The 21,743-nt window shown below is 46.0% G+C and overlaps 3 protein-coding genes across 4 annotated transcripts in view; 1 reads left to right on the forward strand and 2 right to left on the reverse strand.

The window, feature by feature from the left end:
- Positions 1-584: 584 nt before the first annotated feature.
- POLR3K (RNA polymerase III subunit K) lies at positions 585-7,054 on the reverse strand. The gene is made up of 3 exons (XM_043972316.1): positions 6,863-7,054; positions 3,051-3,138; positions 585-1,785 (listed from the first exon to the last, which is right to left on the reverse strand). The coding sequence occupies exons 1-3, from the start codon at positions 6,971-6,973 to the stop codon at positions 1,658-1,660; spliced, it is 327 nt and encodes a 108-aa protein (XP_043828251.1). The 5' UTR covers positions 6,974-7,054; the 3' UTR covers positions 585-1,657.
- A 372-nt stretch (positions 7,055-7,426) lies between these two features.
- SNRNP25 (small nuclear ribonucleoprotein U11/U12 subunit 25) lies at positions 7,427-14,627 on the forward strand. The gene is made up of 6 exons (XM_043972321.1): positions 7,427-7,764; positions 8,486-8,576; positions 9,121-9,226; positions 10,465-10,539; positions 11,409-11,467; positions 12,773-14,627. Exons 1-5 carry the CDS (start codon positions 7,576-7,578, stop codon positions 11,464-11,466), a joined length of 519 nt encoding a protein of 172 aa, XP_043828256.1. The 5' UTR covers positions 7,427-7,575; the 3' UTR covers position 11,467; positions 12,773-14,627.
- Positions 13,786-21,743, reverse strand: part of RHBDF1 (rhomboid 5 homolog 1) — a 48,229-nt gene continuing 40,271 nt past the window's right edge. For both annotated transcript variants that reach the window (XM_043972301.1, XM_043972308.1), the window contains 10 exons: positions 21,471-21,582; positions 20,553-20,627; positions 20,121-20,282; positions 18,668-18,768; positions 18,291-18,354; positions 16,918-17,012; positions 16,644-16,719; positions 16,370-16,470; positions 15,779-15,932; positions 13,786-14,205 (listed from right to left, as the gene is read on the reverse strand). In XM_043972301.1, the coding sequence (XP_043828236.1) occupies positions 13,786-14,205; positions 15,779-15,932; positions 16,370-16,470; positions 16,644-16,719; positions 16,918-17,012; positions 18,291-18,354; positions 18,668-18,768; positions 20,121-20,282; positions 20,553-20,627; positions 21,471-21,582 (1,360 nt within the window). The remainder of the gene's footprint in view (positions 14,206-15,778; positions 15,933-16,369; positions 16,471-16,643; positions 16,720-16,917; positions 17,013-18,290; positions 18,355-18,667; positions 18,769-20,120; positions 20,283-20,552; positions 20,628-21,470; positions 21,583-21,743) is intronic.

The raw sequence follows: 21,743 nt of genomic DNA on the forward strand, positions 1-21,743 counted from the left end.
CCAAATTACATGTAAAAACACACTTTAACATTAATTTTTAAAACTTTGTGTTCCAAATTCTCTTCCTCCCTCCCTCCCTCCGCCCCCTTAGGAACTCAAGCAACTCAATATAAATTATACATGTGTAGTCATGCAAAACATTTCCACATTAGTCAGGTTGTGAAAGAAAACAGATTAAAAACTTTAGAAAAAGAAACTAACAAAAAAAAATTATGCTTCAATCTGTATTCAGATACCATCAGTTCTTTCTCTGTAGATGGACTGCATTTTTCATAAATCCTTCAGAGTTGTCTTGGATCATTGTATTGCTGAAAATAACTAAATCATTCACAGCAGATCATCTTACAATAATATTGCTGTTATTTTGTATACAGTACATTTCACTTTGCATCAGGTCATGTAAGTCTTTCAGGTTTTTTGTTGGGTTTTTTTTTTTTGGTGAGGCAATTGGGGGTTAAGTGACTTGCCTGAGGTCACACAGCTAGTAAGTGTCAAGTGTCTGAGTCTGGATTTGAATTCAGGTCCTCCTGACTCCAGGACCAGAGCTCTATCCACTGTGCCACCTATCACCATCATTAATCAGTCATCATCATCACCATCTCACATTGCTTTTGCCTCTGCTTCAAATTTTTTTTACAGTTACTATTGATAACTGTACAATGGATAGTTTCTTAAGGAAATTAAGATTATAGAGGAAACGTTCACCTTATTAAGGGAACTAATGTTTTTCCCCAATTGCTTTACAATGCAATAAGGATGCTTTAATAGGACAATTATCTAAGAATATAGTAACATGAAAAAGGTCAGTCGAGTTCAATCCGAGTACTAGCCCCAGCCTGCCTCTAACTACATGTTCGGCTGTGGGCAAAAAAATGAATATCTCTAAGTCTCATTTTCCTCATTTATAAAATGAAGGCTGAACAAATCATTTTAATACTTTTAAAGTCTGCAAAGATCTTTTCCCCTATTGTCTCATCTGAGCCTTCCAACAGCCCTGTGGGGTGTTATGTGGTGTTATTGCCATTTTATTTATTTGGGGGTTTTTGCAGGGCAATGAGGGTTAAGTGACTTGCCCAGGGTCACACAGCTAGTGTCAAGTGTCTGAGGCTGGATTTGAACTCAGGTCCTCCTGAATCCAGGGCCAGTGCTTTATCCACTGTGCCACCTAGCTGCCCCCTGGGGGAAGTTTTAGAGAGAGGAAAACCAGTAATAGAGTAGCAAGGCTTATATAGTTTCAAGTCTTCATAAAAATGTTAAGCTTTCATGTTCTGAATTTTGGCTGCCCAGGAATAAATCACACAAATTGCAACTTTTCCTCTGGAGCTTGGTGTCTCCTACATTTTATCTACTGTATCATTTTCAAAGAATCAATAAACAACTCCATTAAATGAGAGTATCCCTGGATTCCATATTAGCAAGGCCAATTCCATCCAGTACATTAGGCTGCTAATTGTTTTCTTCGTCTTGGACCACAGGACCCAAGAGAAAATTAGCTTGCTGCCACACAAAAGATTTCCACTATACCCACAACTCATATGTTACATAATTTACATTCCCAACAGGGAGCTTGCCCTGAGTTACACAGCAACCAGAGAACATAGGGCACGGCATACATCGATCCAGCTAGCTAGCCAGCCAACAGACACAGGCTCTGGGACTAGTCCCGCCAGCGATGTCCGCACTGTGCATTGCAGCACTTGTAGAAAGTGGTCATAGGCTCATCAGCAGACCGGGTCTGAAGCTGCATGAAGTAGGCACGAGGATGTTCACACTTGGGGCAAGGCTCTGCAGAGAAAAAACAAATCACCATCGAACTTAATTTTAAAATTCCATTATTCATCCTTGTACAAAAATGCTACTGACCCCTCATTAACCAAGTAGCTTTGAGGTGTTCTTTCTGTGCTGGAGATGAACGCCAAGCACTAGCATGGCCCGAGAGAGCGATGAGGTGCTTAAGAGAATGGGTTGATGGGGGCCTGGCTCAGCTCCTGACGCTGCCTTTGTTGCTTCTGTTCCCTTCTGTCCCAACTAGGAAACTAAGTGGTTCTGAGTAAAAGACACCGCATACACATGGGGTGAAGGTGGGTTGTCTCTGGGATTGTGGACTTTCCTGGAGGCCTTAATCCCACCCAAGGCCCATCCCCTTACTTCAGCCTTATATAAATAAAAGCACCAAAGAAAATCAAGGAAATAAAACTGGCTTTTCTCCACCATTCACCTAGAAGATATCTGGAAAAGGGACCATGTGCCAAATCAAAGTCCAAAGTCCACAACTGAGGAACAATAACCGCAACTACCTCTACTTGGAAGCACTGCTCCAAGTCCCTCCTCATGTTGCCAGCGGAAATGCTATCCTACTACAGGACTGTTGGCTTGATTATCCAGTAAGGACTGGGGAGAAGCTAGATGTAGGGTGTCCCAAAACTTGAAATAAAAATGTGTATTATTTAAAAAGAAGGAGGGGGCAGCTAGGTGGCGAAGTGAATAGCGCACCGGCCCTGGATTCAGGAGGACCTGAGTTCAAATCTGGCCTCAGACACTTGACACCTACTAGCTGTGTGACCCTGGGCAAGTCACTTCACCCTCATTGCACGGTCCCCCCCAAACAAAACAAAACAAAATCCATAAAAAGAAGAAGAAGTAGTGTAGCATCTGCATTGGGAGATGAGATACATGCCCAAGACAGACAGCTGTAGGACTGTAAAAGGACACTGACTCTCAGAATCCAGCAGAGACAACATCTAAGAAGAACTTTATGAGGACTTTACAAAGGGAGAAAAGAATTCATATCTACCCAGGAAATGGCACTTTTTTTTTAGAAGTAGCATGGTATAAAAAGCAGAAATGCCATGAATAAAATGCTTTGTAAACTTTAAAATATTATAGAAATAGCTCTCTCTCAAAAAAAAAAAAAGCACTACATTATTTAAAGGTCTCTTGCCCTTGTTATATGGGGAACCATTTTGAGTATATGTGTGAAGGGAAGTGAGCAACAGCCATGCTGCTGGTACAATTGCTGTTCACACCCTTTAGAGGGCCCAGCTTCTTACCTGCTGTGGAGTCGACATTCTCCCAGGCAGCAGCTCCCCCCAGCACATCATCCACTTCTTTCAGCTTTGGATACTTCCGATTCGTTACCTAGAAAACCACAATCGCCACATCAAAACCCCATGAGGGGCAGCTAGGTGGCGCAGTGGATAGAGCACTGGCCCTGGAGTCAGGAGTACCTGAGTTCAAATCCGGCCTCAGACACTTAACACACACTTACTAACTGTGTGACCCTGGGCAAGTCACTTAACCCCAATTGCCTCACTAAAAAAACAAAACAAAACAAAACCCCATATGATAGAATGGCACCCAGATGTTCCATCTAGACTCCACCAAGATCGTTTAACTCTACACACAAATAAGAAAACTATTGAACAAAAGTCACACTGAGCAAACAGATGGAAATTTATCAGTCAAAGCAGAAACCTGAGGGGAGACCACCGAAGGAGAAAAAAGAAGTTTAGGTGTAAATAAGGGTACTCCAGGAAAATTAGCATGGGAAGACCCAAGATAATCAAAACAAAGAAGCAAATGGCACACAACAGATAGAAGACTGAACTGAAAAGTCTGAATACCAGGGTCTGAATCTAGACTTTCCCACTAGAGATGTGATCTTGAGCAAGTCACTTCCTTTCCACATCTGCAAAATTATGGGACAGGACCAGATAATCTATAAGATCCCTCTTGGCTCTAATACTCTGATTTTAGATTATGATATTGGAGGGCAAAAGAGCTAGGATTACAAGCATGAATCACCCACCCAGTGAAACTGAGTATAATCCTGGGACACCCCCCCCCCAGGGGGAGTGGATACTTAAAGAAACACAGGACTTTCAAGCATTCCTGATAAAAAGACCAGAGCTTAATAGAAATTTGACTTTCAAATAAAAGACTCAAGAGAAGCATAAAAAGGTAAACAGGAAAAGAGAAATAACAAGAGATTTAATAAGGTTAAATTGTTTATAATCCTACATGAGAAGATGATACTTATAACTCCTAAGAATTTTATCATTTTTAAGACAGAGTACAAGCAATGCTTGTACCTTACACTCATTAGAATTGGCTCAAAGAGGACAGCTAGGTGGCACAGTGGATAGAGCACCAGCCCTGGATTCAGGAGGACCTGAGTTCTAATCCAACCTCAGACACTTGATACTTACTAACTGTGTGACCCTGGGCAAGTCACTTAATCCCAACTGCCTCACTATTAAAAAAAAAAAAAAAAAAAGAATTGGCTCAAAGAGGGCATAATAATACACACTCATGGGGCAGCTAGATGGCGCAGTGATAGAGCACCGGCCCTGGATTCAGGAGGACCTGAGTTCAAATACTTCAGACACTTGACACTTACTAGCTGTGTTACCCTGGGCAAGTCACTTAACCCCAACTGCCTCACCAAAAAAATAAATAAATAAAAATAAATAATACACACTCACATGGGTACAGAAATCTCTTACCCTACAGGGAAGTAGGAGAGAAGAAGGGTAAGGGGAACAACCGATAAAAGGGAGGGCAGAAAAGTTTTTGTACAAACAAAACCAATGTAGCCAAGAGTAGAAGGAAAGCAGAAAACTGGGAAAACAATTTTTAGAAGCAAGTTCCACTGATAAAGGCCTCATTTCTCAAATATAATAGAAAATGGAGTCAAATTTATAAGAATATAAGTCATTCCCCAACTGACAAATGGTCAAAGAATGTGAACAAGCAGTTTTCAGATGAAGAAATCAAAGCTATCTATAATCATATGAAAAAAATGTTCTAAATCTATTATTAGAGAAATACAAATTAAAACAACTCTCAGATACCCCCTTATACCTATCAGGTTGGCTAATATGACAGAAAAGGAAAATGACAAATGTAGGAGGAAGAGTGGAAAAATCAGGACACCAATGCATTGTTGTTGGAGTTGTGAACTCATCCAACCATTCTGGAGAACAATTTGGAACTATGTTCAAAGGGTTATAAAACTGTGTAAACCCTTTGACCCAACAATACCACTATTAGATCTGTATCCCAAAGAGATTTTTTTAAAAAGGAAAAGGACTTATATATACAAAAAAAAAATTGTAGCAGCTCTTTCTGTCGTGGCAAAGAATTGGAATTGAGAGCATGCCCATCAATTGGGGAATGGCTGAATAAGTTGTGGTATATGATTGTGATGTAATACTGTGGTGCTAGAAGAAATGATGAGCAGGAAGTTTTCAGAAAAACCTGGGAAGATTTACACGAACTGATGCAAAGTAAAGTAAGCAGAACCAGAAGGATATTGAGCACAGTAACAGCAATATTATATAATGATCAACTGATATGACTTAGCTATTCTCAGCAATACAGTGATATAAGACTATTCTGAAGGACTTATGATGAAAAATGCTATCTACTTCCAGTGAAAGAACTGATGGAGTCTGAATGCAGTTTGAAGCATACTTTTAAAAATTTTTACTTTTCTTGGGTGGGTTTTTTTGGTCTATATTTTCTTTTACAACATGAAAAATATATGTTTTGTATGACTATGCATATGTAACCTATATCAAATTGCTTGCCTTCTCAAGAAGGGGAGAGGGAAGACAATGAACTTGAGAGAAGAGGATAATGTAGAGTTGATTCACCATGGGGTCAAGATGAGGGAGGCAAGAGAGTATAACCAAATGCAAAAATGATGATGTGGGACGGAATTAAGAAACAGAGGGATTAGAGGTCACCATGAGACTAAAAAACAGACTATGAAGGACTGTATAACAGACAAATCTATACGTCCTTGCTTTCTCCTCTTTAGCACCTTTACCCATTTAATAGGTTTAGTCTTTAACAGCAACTATCTGGAAAAAAAACAGAGCTTCTTGATATCCCACTCCTTTACCATCAATTTTCCCATTTGCCCTCAAAGACTGATCTTCCACCACCATCCCATTTACTGTTTATAACAAAGCTGACAAAGCATTTGTGGGTTGCAAGGTTTGAAAGGTGTCCCCTTAAAATCAATTCTAGGTTTTACTCTGTAACACAAGTGATTTGTCATTAAAAAACAAAAAATATTCAAAAAACCCAGACTATAGAGAGTAGAATTTTCTGACATTAGAAAAATGTATATATTTTCTAAAGTCATTAAAAGGTGTTGTTCCAGCACTAAACACAATGCCTGGCACATATTAAGCCAGCTTAATGTTTCTTACTTGATTGGTCATTGTAATTTGTATATCCTCACCTCCATCTCTCCTTTCCGAGGTCTATTTTCCTTGTACACTTATGGCTAATACTTTATGTTTCACACAATCCATTTTATATGTGTTCCCCACCCCCCACACACACACCACCCCTTGGTCTCCCCAGGCTTCCTTCTTCCAGGAGATAGTTAGTGGAGAACCACTTCAACCATCTCCTCATCCACCCCTCAGACGATTTTCCTCTTCCACATAAGCTTACAGGACCATAGACTGAGAGCTGAAAAGGGTCCTCAGAGGCCATCCAACCCCATCCCCTCCTTTTATAGACAAGGATACTCAGATTTAGAGAGGTTGAGCCATTTTTTCCAGTCACACAGCTGGAGTCAAGGACTGAGTCGAAATTTAAACTTTGCTCTTCCAGGCTCCACATCCCCTGGACCACGCTTTCCCTCCTCAGAACACACACACACACCCGGCCCACAAACACGCTCCCACAAGCACCACTAACTCCACGCGCGTCCTTTCATTAAAGAAACAAACATACACACACACACACCCCACGAACACGCTCCCACTATCCCCACACGCGTCTTTTCATGAAGCACGCACGCACGCCCCTTTCCTCTCCTCCCCAGCAGAGCAGCTCGCACCTTCCGGGTGATGTTGTGCACGTAAGGGCACGTGTTGCAAGCGAAGCGGTGGCAGCGTTGTCCCTCCTCCACGATCAGCCCGTTCCCGCAGCCCGGGCAGAAGAGCAGCATTTTCACCACGGTCCACCAACCTCCACCACCGGGCGCCTACTCTACCTCACTAATCCGCGACAATCCCGCCCCTTTGCTCCCACTAATGGGCGTTCCCCAACAGCCCCACAAAAGCCCCACCCTTCTGCTCCCACCAATGGCCGTACGCCGTCTGCCCGCCGGTAACCCCGCCCTTCTTCAGCCCGGCCGATCTCCTGCCACCTATGGCAGCCCCACCAATAGTAGTTCCTCATCGGCCTTGCGGTAGCCCCGCCCCTCACCGACCCCTCCTCTCTCTTCTTAACCCATGGCCATCCCCCAGCCACCCGTAGCGGACCGCCGCACCTCCCTTTCCACCAATAGCTATTCAACATCGGCCCTGCGGTAGTTCACGCCTCTCCACCGACCCGTTCCCTCCCATTGGCCTTGCATCAACCACAGCCCTTCTCAGCCGGGCACGGCTGAGGGGCATCTCTTTCACCCACGGTCACTCCCCCAGTTGTCGTACGATAGCCCCGCCCCTCTTTCCACCAATAGCCATTACCCAACAGCCTCGTCGGCAGTACCAGCCAGAGGGCCCTTTTGGCGGCGCTTCCCGGAAGTTTCCTGCTAAAGGCTTGGAAATGGAGGACTGGGATGTGGAGGAGAAGCCGTTCGCTAAGGAAGAGGTAGAGGCTGCGAACAGCGGGGGCGGAGGGGAAGACGAGGATGACGAAGAGGAGGCGCTGCCTCACGCCGAGGTGGTGGATGTGTTTCAGGAGGGGCTCGCCATGATCGTGCAGGATCCGCTGCTCTGTGACCTGCCTATCCAGGTACGGGAGGTGGGAGGTGGAGGTAGTGGAGGAGGGGGGTAGTCACCAGGACCCAGCCCAGCCTCCCACAGATTCCTTTCCTCCCCTTGTATAGAAACATGGGCCACCTATTGAAATGTCTCTTACTAGCGAGGAAGGGGACAAAAATAGTCGAGAAACTTTTCAGTGACTGCTGCATGCCGGGCAAAAGAAAGACACGCCCTGCCCTCACGGAGGTTACGGTACAACAGAGGAACGTGGAGGGGCTAGGGGTGCAGTATGGTGGAGAAGCCAAAGAAGTCCAATGAATGCAGCCAGGTGGAAAATTAGATTCTGGGGTTTCTAGCTTATGAGATCTGTATCATTGAGAAAATGAGAGGCAGGGAATGTGCACTGCGTGGGGCCGACGAGGTAGGCGCTGCCAATGGCTCCTCCTGGCTTCCTCATATTTTGTCAGCCTGGCATAGTGGAGTGTTCTCACCTTGGTCCTAGACCTACCACCGCTGTGTTCTCACCTTGGTCCTAGACACTAAAACCAATTGGGTAAAGTGTAATCCCCTAACCTTTCTCAGCCTGTTTCCTCCTCTGAAATGAAGATCTGTCCATCCTATAGGCTTGTTGTGAAGAGGCTTTTTGTAAACCTTAAAGTGATTGGGCCTCACTTTCCAGATGATCAGCAAAGCCCTTTCTAGGTCCAAATCCTATGATCTTTTTTCTCTAAGCAATTCTTATTCTGTTCTAGGTCACTCTGGAGGAGATAAATTCTCAGATAGCTCTGGAATATGGCCAAGCAATGACTGTCAGAGTGTGTAAAGTGGATGGAGAAGTGATGCGTAAGAACTTTTTAGTTATCCTTTCTTACTTTTTTTTTGACAACCCTGGAGATAGCTAACTTTTATATTCATCTCTTGTAAACATTTGTGAGATTTGCCAAGTGTTGAGAAACTCATTGATATTAGTGAGGATGAAACATAGAGTGGGCCAACACTGAAGAGGGGAAGAAACTAGCCAAGGTCTCTCATTTGGCTTTTTTTTTTTTTTTGGCAGGGCAATGAGGGTTAAAGTGACCTGCCCAAGGTCACACAGCTACTAAGTGTCAAGTGTCTGAGGCTGGATTTGAACTCAGGTCCTCTGAATCTAGGGCCAGTGCTTTATCCACTGTGCCACCTAGCTGCCCCACCAAGGTCTCTTGTAAAGTCACTGGAAATGTTTTAAGTCAGGTCCAGGTCCCAAGATTCCTTTCGGCCTCCTCCCCAGCAGTGTCTGAGGCACAATTCCTCTTCCATGGAGAACCCCACCCCATTATGGGAAGTTGGGTTAAAGCTAGGGGTAGGTTCCATATTGAGAATCTTTACACACTTTGTATCTACATTTCAGCTGTTGTGGTGGTACAAAATGCGACAACCTTGGACCTGAAGAAGGCTATCCAGAGATATGTGCAGCTCAAACAGGAGCGGGAAGGAGGCATACAGCATATCAGTTGGTGAGTTACCAAAATAAAGGGTCTTTATCATCTTTTTCTCTGTCCCCTAGCTTGACTAGGAGGTAAGTTTTGACAAAAAGGTAAATGTCAGATCAGCCTCAGAAAGAATAATCAAGTAAGTAGAGGTCCTACATATAGAGGTTACCTTGTATGATGTGCTCTATTACTGGGGGTGCCCAAACAGAAGCTCAGTGATCCACCTACCACTTACCTACTCCCATTCTCACCCCAGGCTGAAAAATAGATGCCTGTATTGGGTTGGAGGTTGGACTAGCTGATCTCTATGGCCTGACCGGGTTTTTGTTTTGTTTTGTTTTGTTGTGGGGCAGAGGGTTAAGTGACTTGTCCAGGGTCATACAGCTAGTGTCCAAGTGTCCAAGGCCGGATTTGAACTCAGGTCCTCCTGAATCCAGGGCTACTGCGCCACCTAGATGTGCCCCGCCCAAACCAGGTTTTGAGAATAATTTTTGAACAGCAAACTGGGATTTGGGGCAGCTAGTTTGTAATCCTGGCTCTGCCACCAACTCACTGTGTGGTTTTGAGAAAGTTACTTTCCATCTCTGAGTCTGTTTCTCCATTTGTAAAATGAGAATTGAACTTGAGTTCAATCTAGGTACTAACATTCTATGATCTGTAGGAGAGGGATTCCACCAGGTTGGGAGTTTGAACTGGACAACCTTTAAGATTCTTTCACCTGAGATTGTTCATCTTTAGAAGTACTTAAGGAGGGGCAGCTAGGGGGCGCAGTGGATAGAGCACTGGCCCTGGAGTCAGAAGTACCTGAGTTCAAATCCTGCCTCAGACACTTAACACTTACTAGCTGTGTGACCCTGGGCAAGTCAACCCCAATTGCCTCACTAAAAAAACAAAAACAAAAACAAAAAAACAGTACTTAAGGAAAGTACTTAAGAATTACTTAAGTGCTCCTCATAAATCAATGAAGATAGGCTGCTAAAGAATCTGTAAGAATCTGCTAAGAAACTTAGCTTGAAGCTAAATTCATCAGCTCTAGAATCCTAGGGAAGAGCTAGTGCTTATTCATTTATTCCAGGGTCACTTTCCTCTTTGACAAATAGGTATGCTTAAAAGACCTTACTCTTGAGGAAAGCTGTAGTCTGCTCTATAGTCTTCTTAGGAGACCCTTGGGATCTGTTTTTGATAACCAGCATTGTCTACCTTTCCATTGAATTCTGATGTTTGATTCTACTTATCTTTTAAATTCTTGGTGACATCTTCAGGTCATATATATGGAGAACATACCATCTCACTTTTGCTGGAGAGAAACTAACTGAAGATGGGAAAAAACTCCGAGAGTAAGTGGCCCATTTTCTTTATGCTGCAGGCAGGAAGTCTGGCATCCCGGTGCCTCTAGACCAGCATGACTTGATTCCAGACATTCTGAGTGTCCATTGAATGTATGAACACTCCCAGGAGAATGTTCTGTACATCGGTGCTAAGAGGCCTGTACAAGAACACAGGGTTCTGCATGTGCTTGATAAATGTTTAATTGATAAATGGCTTTCAGCAGCTTTTCTGAAAGTCTGGCCTGACCACAGTCCTGAGAGAAAATAGCAAGAGAGGCAGACCAAGGGTTTGAAAATGGAACAAAGTTTAAAGGCCCTAATGGTTGAATTTTAGAAGGAAAACGCACATTAGAAATGTGATCATTGGGGCAGCTAGATGGCGCAGTGGTTAAAGCACCGGCCCTGGATTCAGGAGTACCTGAGTTCAAATCCGGCCTCAGACACTTGACACTTACTAGCTGTGTGACCGTGGGCAAGTCACTTAACCCCCATTGCCTAAAAAAAAAAACAAAAAAACAAAAAAAGAAATGTGATCGTTGTTAGTCCTTTAAGTAGCCATGGAAAGAACTGGACCAAAAGGAACCAAGCTGAAGGAAGGTAATACCATCTGAGGTGGAAGAGATGGACTTTGATACTTTGTATCATGTGACTCCTTCATGTTAGTGAGTGAAATGAAAGGCCTCAAATAGTTGGAGAAGAGAAGGAATAAGTTTTTGAATCCCACTTAGCAATAAGGCAGGAGTCTCTACTGCTCATCATTTGGTCAGGGCAGGCCTCCAGCCTCAGTCCTTCCTTTGTCCTTTGGGATAGAGCAAGGCCTTAGTGAAGAATCTCTGTGGTTTTTGATTCCACACTAGTAACCAGTGTTCTCTTTGCAGGTATGGTATTCGAAACCGAGATGAGGTCTCCTTTATCAAGAAACTGAGGAACAAATGAGGTAATATTCAGGACTTGTCAATAGGAGATGGCGAGCCTTTTTATTGCAAATATCAGGATAGGGTTGAACTTTGCAGCATTTACTCCAGTCCCTGTAGGCTCCCCCCAGCCTTGCCACAATGCTCTGCCTCTCTGGGCTTTGTTCCTTTCTTGGGCTGATGTCCCCTAGTTTGGGACCTATGAGTTGTACTAATTCTCATAGCTGATTGGGCCCGGGCAGTGGCCTTGGTCTATGTGACAGTCATCCTTTTTGTGCTATTTCCAGCCTTCTGAAGAAAGGACAATGCAGGAGGCTGCCAGGATAGATCATCTTCTCTTTAAGGTGATATGTGATATGGGTAGAGGGTGGTAAAAAGTATTCAACTTAGAGTCAGAGGGGCAGCTAGGTGGCACAGTGGATAGAGCACTGGCCCTGGAGTCAGGAGGACCTGAGTTCAAAGCCAGCCTCAGACACTTAACACTTACTAGCTGTGTGACCTTGGGCAAGTCACTTAACCCCAATTGCCTTAGCAAAAACAAAACAAAACAAAACAACTTAGAGTCAGAGATTTGTAGACCTTTTTCTTTTCTTTTAGCTAGATAGGAGCTATGGAATCATTTAGTCCAACTTCATTTTACAGATGAGGAAACCAGGCAAAAGATAGGTTAAGGGACTTGGTACAGGGTAAGACAGCTAGTAAATAAAAAAGCTGGGGCTTGAAACCGTTTCTTTAGTTATTTGCTTTTTCTACCATAGAATAAGACCTGGTATCAAAGTGTTGGCTTAGCATTTATAACACACATTAAAATGCTAACACTGGTCATCATATTTTTACTTTCCATGTGTGTATGTATTTTTATACATGTATACACACGCACATACACACGCCTTCACCTCTCTGAATCTATGGATTCTTCATCTGTCAAACTGAAATAATAATCTTTGCATGACAACCTCAAGTCATTGTGAGGAAAGTGCTTTGTAAATCTTAAAGCACCATAGGGGCAGCTAGGTGGCACAGTGGATAAAGCACTGGCCTTGGATTCAGGAGGACCTGAGTTCAAATCCAGCCTCAGACACTTGACACTTAATTAGCTGTGTGACCCTGGGCAAGTCACTTAACCCTCATTGCCCTGCAAAAACAAAACAAAACAAAAAAATCTTAAAGCACCATGATCATGAGGTCATTGATTACTCTTCCTAAGATCTTTTTAGCATCATGTTGTCACACATTCCTCTGGAGAGCAGGGGTCCTACATTGTGGCAGAGTAACCAAAGACTTTACCTATTCAGAGTTGCCTGATTGGAAGGTTCTTTGTTTTACAGGGATCAAGCAGTTCAAACCCAGGAGACTGCTACTGTGCCAAGATCTTTTCATCCAGCCCTGAACATGACTGGAGAGGAAAGTTTGGGTGACAACATGGGGCTAGCTCCCAATGAGGAGAAGACCTGGAACTTGAACCTTGGTGCCTTGGATGTGACCTGCCTGCTGGGCCAAGCACCCTCTGACACTCTCACTGTGTTTGCAACCCCTGCCGCCTCTGTACTTGATGATCCATTCAAACTCCAGGATCTTTATTTTGAGCAAAACAAGGGACATGGGGCTACAATTTCTATACAATCTGTTTCTATTGATAAGAGACACTGAGTGCTTTTGCTCTCTAGTATCCAGAAGCACCTTTTCTCATGCTGGTGAGCTTGGGCCACTTTTTTCCTGACCTGATTCAGCTTCTCCTTGCCCACTTCTACCATGCTCCTACTTTTCCTTCAGGTCTTAAAAACAATCATTTTGCCCTTTTCCCAACCCTAGCCTGAATGACATCTTGAAAAGTTGGTCTGAGCATTCCACAACTTTGTGGCTCCATGCTATCACAATGCCCCCGGTACCCACAGCTACTATTTTTCAGTTGTGTTTGAAGCTTTCCCACCACTACCCCATCGAGGCTGGCAGCCTAGGAAGGAAAAAGACACAGGCATGATCTGAGTTAATGGCAGCTAAAACGCTCCCGTTCCATTTATTGGCCACATGTGGTGGTCGTCAGCTGGGCTAGTTAAAAAGGTAGTTATGGACACTAGTGTAATAAAAACCTGGAGGCATAAAAGGGGTTCAACAAAACTGAACAAGGCACAATCAATCTGTTTTCAGGAAACATGTGAGTCATGGTGAGATGAGGCAGGGCCAGGCTGGACTGCCAAGTGCAGAAGCCTGGGAGGTGGGCAAGATTGGCCAGTGGGATGCGATGCAGCGTTGTCCCCACCTGGGGGAGAGGGAGACACAGCTCCTGCTCCGGTCCGGCATCACTGTCCCCCATCTAAGTTCCACCTCCCATGGCCCTGGATCAGTGGAGCTGAGCATCCAATTCATATTTCTCGCAAAACTTGTCTGTGAAGGGGATGCATGTGAGGAACTCACACCACTCACAGCGGATCGGGTAGAAGTAGAAGAGGATGACCAGGCCAGAGAGGAGCCCCAGGAAGATGATCTGAAAGACAATGATCTGGCACCGCTTGCGATACAGGTCGAACTTGCCAAAGCTGATGTAGGGCAAGAAGGCAAAGGAAAGGAAGAAGCCACTGATGAAGCCAGAGATGTGGGCAAAGTTGTCGATCCAGGGCAGGAGACCAAAGGTGAAGAGGAACAGCACCACGGCCAAAAGCTTGAAGAAGGCTCGCCAAGGCCGAGCCAGGATCTGCCAGCTCTGGAACAGCTCCACAAAGAGGCAGGCAAGGATGCCGAACTGGGAGCCTGCGGGGCCAACCTGCAGGGAAGGAAATGGAGAAGAGGAGAGGGAGCTGCTGGGGCCTCCAAAAGACTGCCAGAAGGAGGGAACTTGTAAAACTGGGGAGGGGGAGGAGTATATTGGGACAGGTTGGGATTAGAAATAAAACCCAGAAAGGCAAAGGGTTACCCAGTGATCCTTGCTGAAGGCACAGCTGCCAGCAGGTAGGGCACCTTCTAAGCCCAAATTGTCTCAATTTACTCTTATTTTCCACCATCACACCACCTCCTTACAGGAAGCCTTCCCTCTGTTTAGCCTTTGTACCCAGCAGTTTGCATGTTGTGAGCTCCTCCAGGAGACATTTGCCTTTCTTTGTATCCTCAGTGCTTAGCACAGTGCTGAGACCTTCATGTTAATATACTGACAGACCCTCACCACAATTTTTAAAGGAACCAAAGGTTGCCTGAATGGAAAGTTCTAAATTCTCTTGAATAAACCTGAAATTCTTCACTTTGAAATGCATTTGTCATGTATTTTGTGGAATCTTTGTAATAAGAATAGACATTTTTTTTAAACATATCTCACAGTCTCTCTAAGGTTCTAAGTCCAATCTCAGAGAAAAGGAAACAGGACCAAAACAGTAAGGTCACAGTGAGCCAGGACTGAAACCCCACAACTCATCTCCTACATTACTTTTATGTCAGTCATTTCTGAATAATACCTACTCATGAACACACATCCCTTAACCCATGAGCCCTTCCCTTTGTAACCAAGAAAAGTAGTTATGGAATCGACAATGTGTTCCCATTTCATTCCTATAGTCCCCAGCTAGCCAAGGCAAGAAGATGCCATTTTGTAAAAAATTTTCCTGGGACCCAGATTTCCTCCATACATTTTTAAAAGGCAGCTTACAAATTCCAAGAGGGCAGTGATTTTGTCAGGTACTTTTCTTAAATTCTTCCCTATAGTGACCAATCACATTTTTCTTTTTTTTTTTGGTGAGGCAATTGGGGTTAAGTGACTTGCCCAGGGTCACACAGCTAGTAAGTGTTAAGTGTCTGAGGCTGGATTTGAACTCAGGTACTCCTGAATCCAGGGCCAGTGCTTTATCCACTGCACCATCTAGCTGCCCCTGACCAATCACATATTAAGGACAAAGTGGTTCAACCTTTCTGATTTACAAAAATTCTGTTTATGTGTATGTTCAGAATTGTGTCTACCAGAGAAAATGAGGGCCACCTATATAGTGCTGCTAACTTTCAAAGGAGTCTCTGAGTACCTTGTGTGTACTCAGGTGAGCTCTGGGGGGAGATGGAAAAAAGGATACAAGCCTTGCACCTGACTAGCTTTACAGTCTTGTTAGGGTAATAAGGTTAAAAAATAATACAAGACAGGGTCATGGAAGGATGCACATAGACTATCAGAGCTCAAAGACTCCTTACTGATGGAGTAACACCCCCTCACTTTGAAAAGAAAATGAAACCCAGAAAGGCAAACAAAGGGCTATCCAAAGAGCCAGCAATGGAGCCAGGCTGAAGGGCACCTGGGAGATTCTAACAGCACTCAGACTAACTACTACATAAGTGCCCTGCAGGATGCCTCTGGGCCTTACCTCAGCCCTGTAGGGCAGGAAAATGGCACTAGCCAGGTTGCCTGTGATACCACTCAGAAGGTAGATGATGGATATGCGGTGCCACCCAGCTAGCTTCTCCAGGTCCCTAAGGATGGTCATCTGGAAGCAGACAGACACGAGGCAGTGCAAAATCCTGTTAAGGAAAGGAGAGCAGAACACTTAGAACCACCCCTGACATACTCTAGGGCTCACCCCACTTAGATCACTATGGTCCCTAGGTTGTCTCCCCCATAAGATGAGTTTTTATCCCCAAAACTAAATGTGGCACTTTGCACACAGTTGTGATTTAATAAATGCTTTTTCACCTATCCGCCTCAAGTACACTTCCTGGGGATCACCAAAGAAATGTGTGTATGTGGTTAAGTTACTGTATAAGATGCAGATTTTCAGGGAAAAAGTATCTACTCTCCCACCCTCCATGCCTAACCTGGTTCCTGCCAAAACTGGGCAGTGAGGATGAGGAAATCTAGAAGGGCAGTGGGCTCCACAGCCTGGTCATCGCATTCAACCTTACATCCCTTGGAGGCCAGAAAAGCCCCAAGGCCCCAGCCTGGGAGGGAGGTGATTTACCCAGCATGTAGGAAAAGGGAGAGCCAGAGACGATAGAACTGGTCAGGAACCTCAGGGTTAAGGAAGGGCAGAAGGCCACAGACATCATCCATGCAGTGTACCTGTGGGGACAGAATAGCCTATCAGCATCCCAGGGGGCAGAGCCAGGCCGGGAGTTGCTCAAAGGCCTGGAATCTTTTTGCCAATCTCCCCTCCCCCCAACTACTTCACACCTTGCCCTGGATGAAAAAAGCTTCTCCCCCCCCCCAGCCCCGACACTCCCCCACCCCCATACCTGGGAGCACAATGTGGCCTCCTCATGGAAATAGCCCTTCATGAAGTCACAGTATTCCCGAGAGGTGATTTCACACCTTAGAGGGAGGAAAATTCAGAAAGAAGGCAATAACCGGCTTTGCAGTCACTGGGTCTGATCTCATCCTCCCCAGCCCCACACCTATAACCCTCCTAGGACACTGAAACTCTTGTCATCTATGTGGCAGTCTAATCAATTAAGTCTCCATTAACCAGCCCGCCCCATATGTCAGCAGCACCCTCAGGGCCAGTCTCACCTTCCTTTGGTACCGATGCAGCAAGGCCTCCCGGTGATGACACAGTCCATGTGGAGGTGGTTGGTATGGTTTCCAGCGCTATTTTTGGTGCAGATCTGGATTACAGATGGGTTAGGAGAGAGAGCAGGTCAATCCCTCCCCATATGGGTGGTGTGGAGCAGGATTGGTTCAGTAAGGTGCCTCCTGGCTGCCCCACCCACCCCACTAGTGCCCAACTGGCCAGAGCTGGGGGATGCAGGGAGGGGCTCTCAGGCTGAAGGCCTGGGTTCTCATTCAACTTCCTTAATTTACTCACCAGTCCTTATGCCTATCTCCTTCCCTCTCTGAGCCTGTGTCCTCAGTAAAATGGGAAAACCATAAACCTTGCCCTAGGCTTTGGCGAGATCATAGCTTTAGAAGAGCCTGTTATATGACATAAGGGCTCATATTTTTTTTTTTTGGTGAGGCAATTGGGTTTAAGTGACTTGTCCAGGGTCACACAGCTAGTAAGTGTTAAAGTGTCTGAAGCCAGATTTGAACTCAGGTCTTCCAGGGCCAGTGCTCTATCCACTGTGCCACCCAGCTGCCCCGGGGCTCATATTAAAGGTCGGAGCTGGAGTAACAGAAAAAATGGATCTGAGGTCAGGAAGACTTGGGTTTGAATCACAGGCCTGCTGTTTACTGCTTCTATGACCTCGGGTAAGCCTCTCTTTGGACCCATTTGTCTTTATGTAAACTGAGAAGGTGGGAGGCCATGATATGCAAGATTCTCTCCACCTTATGTTCCTAGGCTGTTTTTTCTGGCTCTGGTGCTCCTGAAATGAGCTCTCTGGCCCAGTTTTTGGCAGGCATAGACAGTGGAGCTGGGCTGGGAGAGGGACTGAGAAGGACAGGAATGGATGGATCCCAGGGGTAGATGTCCTCCTAGGGGATGTCTCTATAAAGCAGGGTTTCAATCACTCCAAGCCTGTTTGGGGATGGAGAGGAACTTTGCCTGTAGATCCCTGGGGCCTGCCTAGTTTTTTCTGCAACAAGCCACTCCCACCATCTACCAAGTCAGGAAGATTAAGAACCTTAGGCCTTGGGGGCAGCTAGGTGGCACAGTGGGTAAAGCACCAGCCCTGGATTCAGGAGGACCTGAGTTCAAATCTGGCCTCAGACACTTGACACTTACTAGCTGTGTGACCCTGGGCAAGTCACTTAACCCTCATTGTCCCACAAAAAAATTTTAAAAAAATTTTAAACTAAAAAAAAAAAAGAACCTTAGGCCATGGCCTGATTGCCCCAATACCCTCCAATATCAAAGGATCCCAGGGTTAGGGGACAGATGGACTTCCGGGGTTGAAGGTGCCTAGGACAGCCCTCATGTAGATATAGGTAGGTATCCTGCTTACCGGCCATTTAGTGATGTCATCTGGCCATTCGTGTGGGTCCTCGGAGGATGGCTCGTCACATACCCTAGAGTACCATAGCTGGTCAGACATCCTGCCCATTGGCCCCTCATCTTCCCAGGAGCCATTAGTGGTGGCCTCCCCACAACAACCGCAAATATTTGCAGCCCCAAGCTGGGGCAATTTAAAGCCCCAAGAATCTTGAGCTTCTCTGATCCTACATGCTCATCCCCTTCCACCCGCTCCAATCTTCAAAAGGGCTGAGCCATTGGCATCAGATGCCAAATCTAGCAAGCTGTGGTCCCTGGCTCAGGGCAAGGGATTGAGAATGGCAAAGCCATCTGGGCAGGTGCCTCCAGGCACCCAGCGTGATGACATACCTGGGGTCCTGGTGGCAGACAGACCCAAACTGTCTCTTGTTCCCAGCCAGGTATGGTGTGCTGGGGTGAATAGGCCACTTCACCCATACAGCCAGCGTGGACTGGAGAGAGAAAGAACAATTAGGATCAGCCTCACAAGAGGATTCTAGGTAAAAGGCAGGGAACAGGGTCTGGAGAAAGGGAGAAGGGCTGGCCCAATCCCTGGGGAAATGTGTTTTCTAAAGCAAGACTTTCCTAAGAAACAACAAATACAAAGAAAAGACAGCACAAGACACAAGAAATGATGCAGAGCAGAGAGAGCTAATTCAACATGCGAGCCACTACACAGATAAGGACAAACAGTAGCACCGAGTCCATGTTAAATACAAAGGAAAGGCCAAAAAGGAGCATAAAAACGAGAAGGATGATGTAGATTCTACAAAGGTAGCAAAGTTCTAGCAGGAAGGAGAAGGACTTGGGAGTCAAGAGACCTGGGTTCAAATCCCATCTCAGACACTTACTAGCCGTGTGATCATGGGCAAGTCACAACCTCTCAGAGCCTCAGTTTCCCCATCTGTAAAGCGGGGATAATAATACTTGCACTGCCTATCCCACAGGGCTGTGGTGAAGAGAGCGCGTGGCAAAGCTTAAAGTGCTATAGAAAGGCAGGTTATCATTGTCACACGCTTTGGGGGCCAGGGTGAGCAATCAGTAAATGACAGAAGCTCACAGACACGCATCATAAATAGACACACAAACCAAGACTTCAGTGCAAGTGCGGGGGAAGTGACTGGGGCCTCACCATCTCTCCACCTCCCCCCTGGTATACTGTTGGGGCTGGGAGGCAGTGCTGGAGCCCAGAGCAGGGGCAGGGGGCAGTCACAGGGAGGCAGAAAGAGTAAAAAGTCACACTCTTCAGGATGAGAAATCAAATGTGGCTGAAGAAGGGTGTTAACAGCAGGCTAAGGCTTACAGGGCTGGCCTCAACATATCGAGGCAGCACAAGACAAGCAAGGATGATGGGGCTCAGGAATTAAGTGACTCTCCACACACTAATTAGCCAGGACTTGACCCTCAGTCTGTGGATTCCAGACCCAGCAGCACCAGGCTGGAGCATCATCCCAGCCAGAAGGGCCCTTACGGAGGAGCCACTGAATGAGAGGAGACCCAAAGGGATGGGGAATGTTCCCAAAGTCACACAACAGGAATTTGTGGTGAGGCCAGGCCCTGGATCCCAGGTTATCATCCACAGCTATGAGACCACATCAGGCTGAGGCTATGTCAGTGATGTGCAAAGTCCAAACCAGTCTCCACAGCTGCACCCCCATGGAAGGAAACAAGAGGCTTCCCTTCCTGTCCCCTCTTCCATACAATGGGGGGTGGGTTGGGGGAGGGAGGGGGTTTGAATGAAATGATCTCTGAGGTCCTGTGCCCCCAAGGGTCACTAGGATCAGGGAAGAAGGCAGGGACTCACAGAGCACTCCTCCTCGGAAGTCTGCACACAGCCCGATCGGTCATTCCGAACACAGCAGGCAGAGTGCTTCTCTCGCTCCCTGGTGGCCTGGATGAAGTTGTGCACTTGCTGGTCCTGCCGCATGCATGGGGAGAACTTGGCCCCGAGGTGGATGAGTGCCTCCTGTGTGTAGAGTATCACAGATTAGGTATAGACAGACACCCCCTGCCTGGTCTCCAAGCTCTCCCAGAATCACAGAATTTCTAGACAAAAGGGACCTTGGAGTATCATCACTCCAGAGTTCAAATCCCTCATTTCACATTAGAGGAAACTGAGGCCCATTGAAGGGCTTATTGAGGTCACCTAGAGGGTAGAAGCAGCAGAGGAGGAGACTCCAATCTGTGTCTGATTCCCAATCAAGTGCCCGTTCCACACTATGCCACAAAAACTTACTGAACTTGGGCCAATCCAGAAGTTCTCCTGTTGCACATACTTAACATTCTCATAAACTCCTCTGTTCCTCAGCACCTGTTGGGAAAGTGGGGAGGTTAAAGGAAGAGGGACTGAGTTGAGACTGGGTAGGGAACTGGAAGGGAGGATCCCAGAGAGCCCAATCGGCGAGTAAGAACAAGGGATCATGAGACCATTCAAAGAACCATGATAGAGCTTGGAGGGACCTTAGAGGCAGCTAGATGGCTCAGTGGATAGAGTACCAGGCCTGAAGTCATGAAGAACTGGGTTCAAATCTGAACTCAGATACTTACTAGCTGTGTGACTCTGGGCAAGTCACTTGACTTTTTTTTATTTTTTTGCCTTAAGTCACTGGCAAAGGAAATGGAAAACCACCCCAGTGTCTTTGCAAAGAAAACTCCATACGAAGAGTTGAACACAACAGAATGACTCAACAATAAGGACCTTAGAAACCATCTGGCCTTCACCCCCATAATTTTACAGATAAGGGAACCTGGGCCAAGGAGATGAAAGGCCAAGGACATACAGATAGCATGTGGCAGAGAACAGGGGATTTGAAGATGGGTCCTCTGATTCTAAATCCAGAGGCTTTGCCTCTGTGCCCCCAGCCAGTGGGGGGAGAGGATTTCACAGCTTTTGCTAAGGGAATGAAGGCCAAGGCAGGCACGAGGGCCAAATGCTCTCATGGAAAAACTGAGGCCACAGGAGGGAAGGGACTGGTACAAGGTGGGATCCAAAGAACAGACATGGCACCAAACAGAAACAATCGGTATTATCCCAACTCCCACGGGACAGAGGAAGCAACCACAGGTAGAGCCCAGAGGAGTCAGGGGAGCAGAACTAAGGGAAGGAGCAGAATCCCAAGTCTACGGCCATGCCCCCGATCCCTGGGGCCCTCACCGAGTCTACTGTCTCATGCTGAGAGAAGCCAACAGGAGCAATGCCGTAGATACACACGGCCAGGATGGTGATCAGAGAGTGGACGAAGGTCAGCCAGTAGGTGAAGAAGGGCCTGGAGAAAGAACAAGGGGGTTTAGCACTGGGTCAGGCCAATGCCTATCCCAAGAAGACAATGACTGGGCTATGTGTGATACACAGAGGAGCCTACTTTCCATGACAGAAATTCAAGTCTCAACTCTGACATTACCAATTTCCCAGGTGACCTCCTGCAAG

The sequence above is a fragment of the Dromiciops gliroides genome, chromosome 1, assembly GCF_019393635.1.
Source record: "Dromiciops gliroides isolate mDroGli1 chromosome 1, mDroGli1.pri, whole genome shotgun sequence".
Taxonomy (NCBI): domain Eukaryota; kingdom Metazoa; phylum Chordata; class Mammalia; order Microbiotheria; family Microbiotheriidae; genus Dromiciops; species Dromiciops gliroides.

Coding starts and splice junctions, on each gene's coding strand:
- POLR3K (XM_043972316.1), bottom strand. CDS start 6,973: ATGCTGCTCTTCTGCCCGGGCTGCGGGAACGGGCTGATCGTGGAGGAG. Junction 3,139..6,862: donor TGCACAACATCACCCGGAAG/GTGCGAGCTGCT, acceptor GTGGTTTTCTAG/GTAACGAATCGGAAGTATCC. Junction 1,786..3,050: donor GAATGTCGACTCCACAGCAG/GTAAGAAGCTGG, acceptor TTTTCTCTGCAG/AGCCTTGCCCCAAGTGTGAA.
- SNRNP25 (XM_043972321.1), top strand. CDS start 7,576: ATGGAGGACTGGGATGTGGAGGAGAAGCCGTTCGCTAAGGAAGAGGTA. Junction 7,765..8,485: donor TCTGTGACCTGCCTATCCAG/GTACGGGAGGTG, acceptor ATTCTGTTCTAG/GTCACTCTGGAGGAGATAAA. Junction 9,227..10,464: donor GGCATACAGCATATCAGTTG/GTGAGTTACCAA, acceptor TGACATCTTCAG/GTCATATATATGGAGAACAT.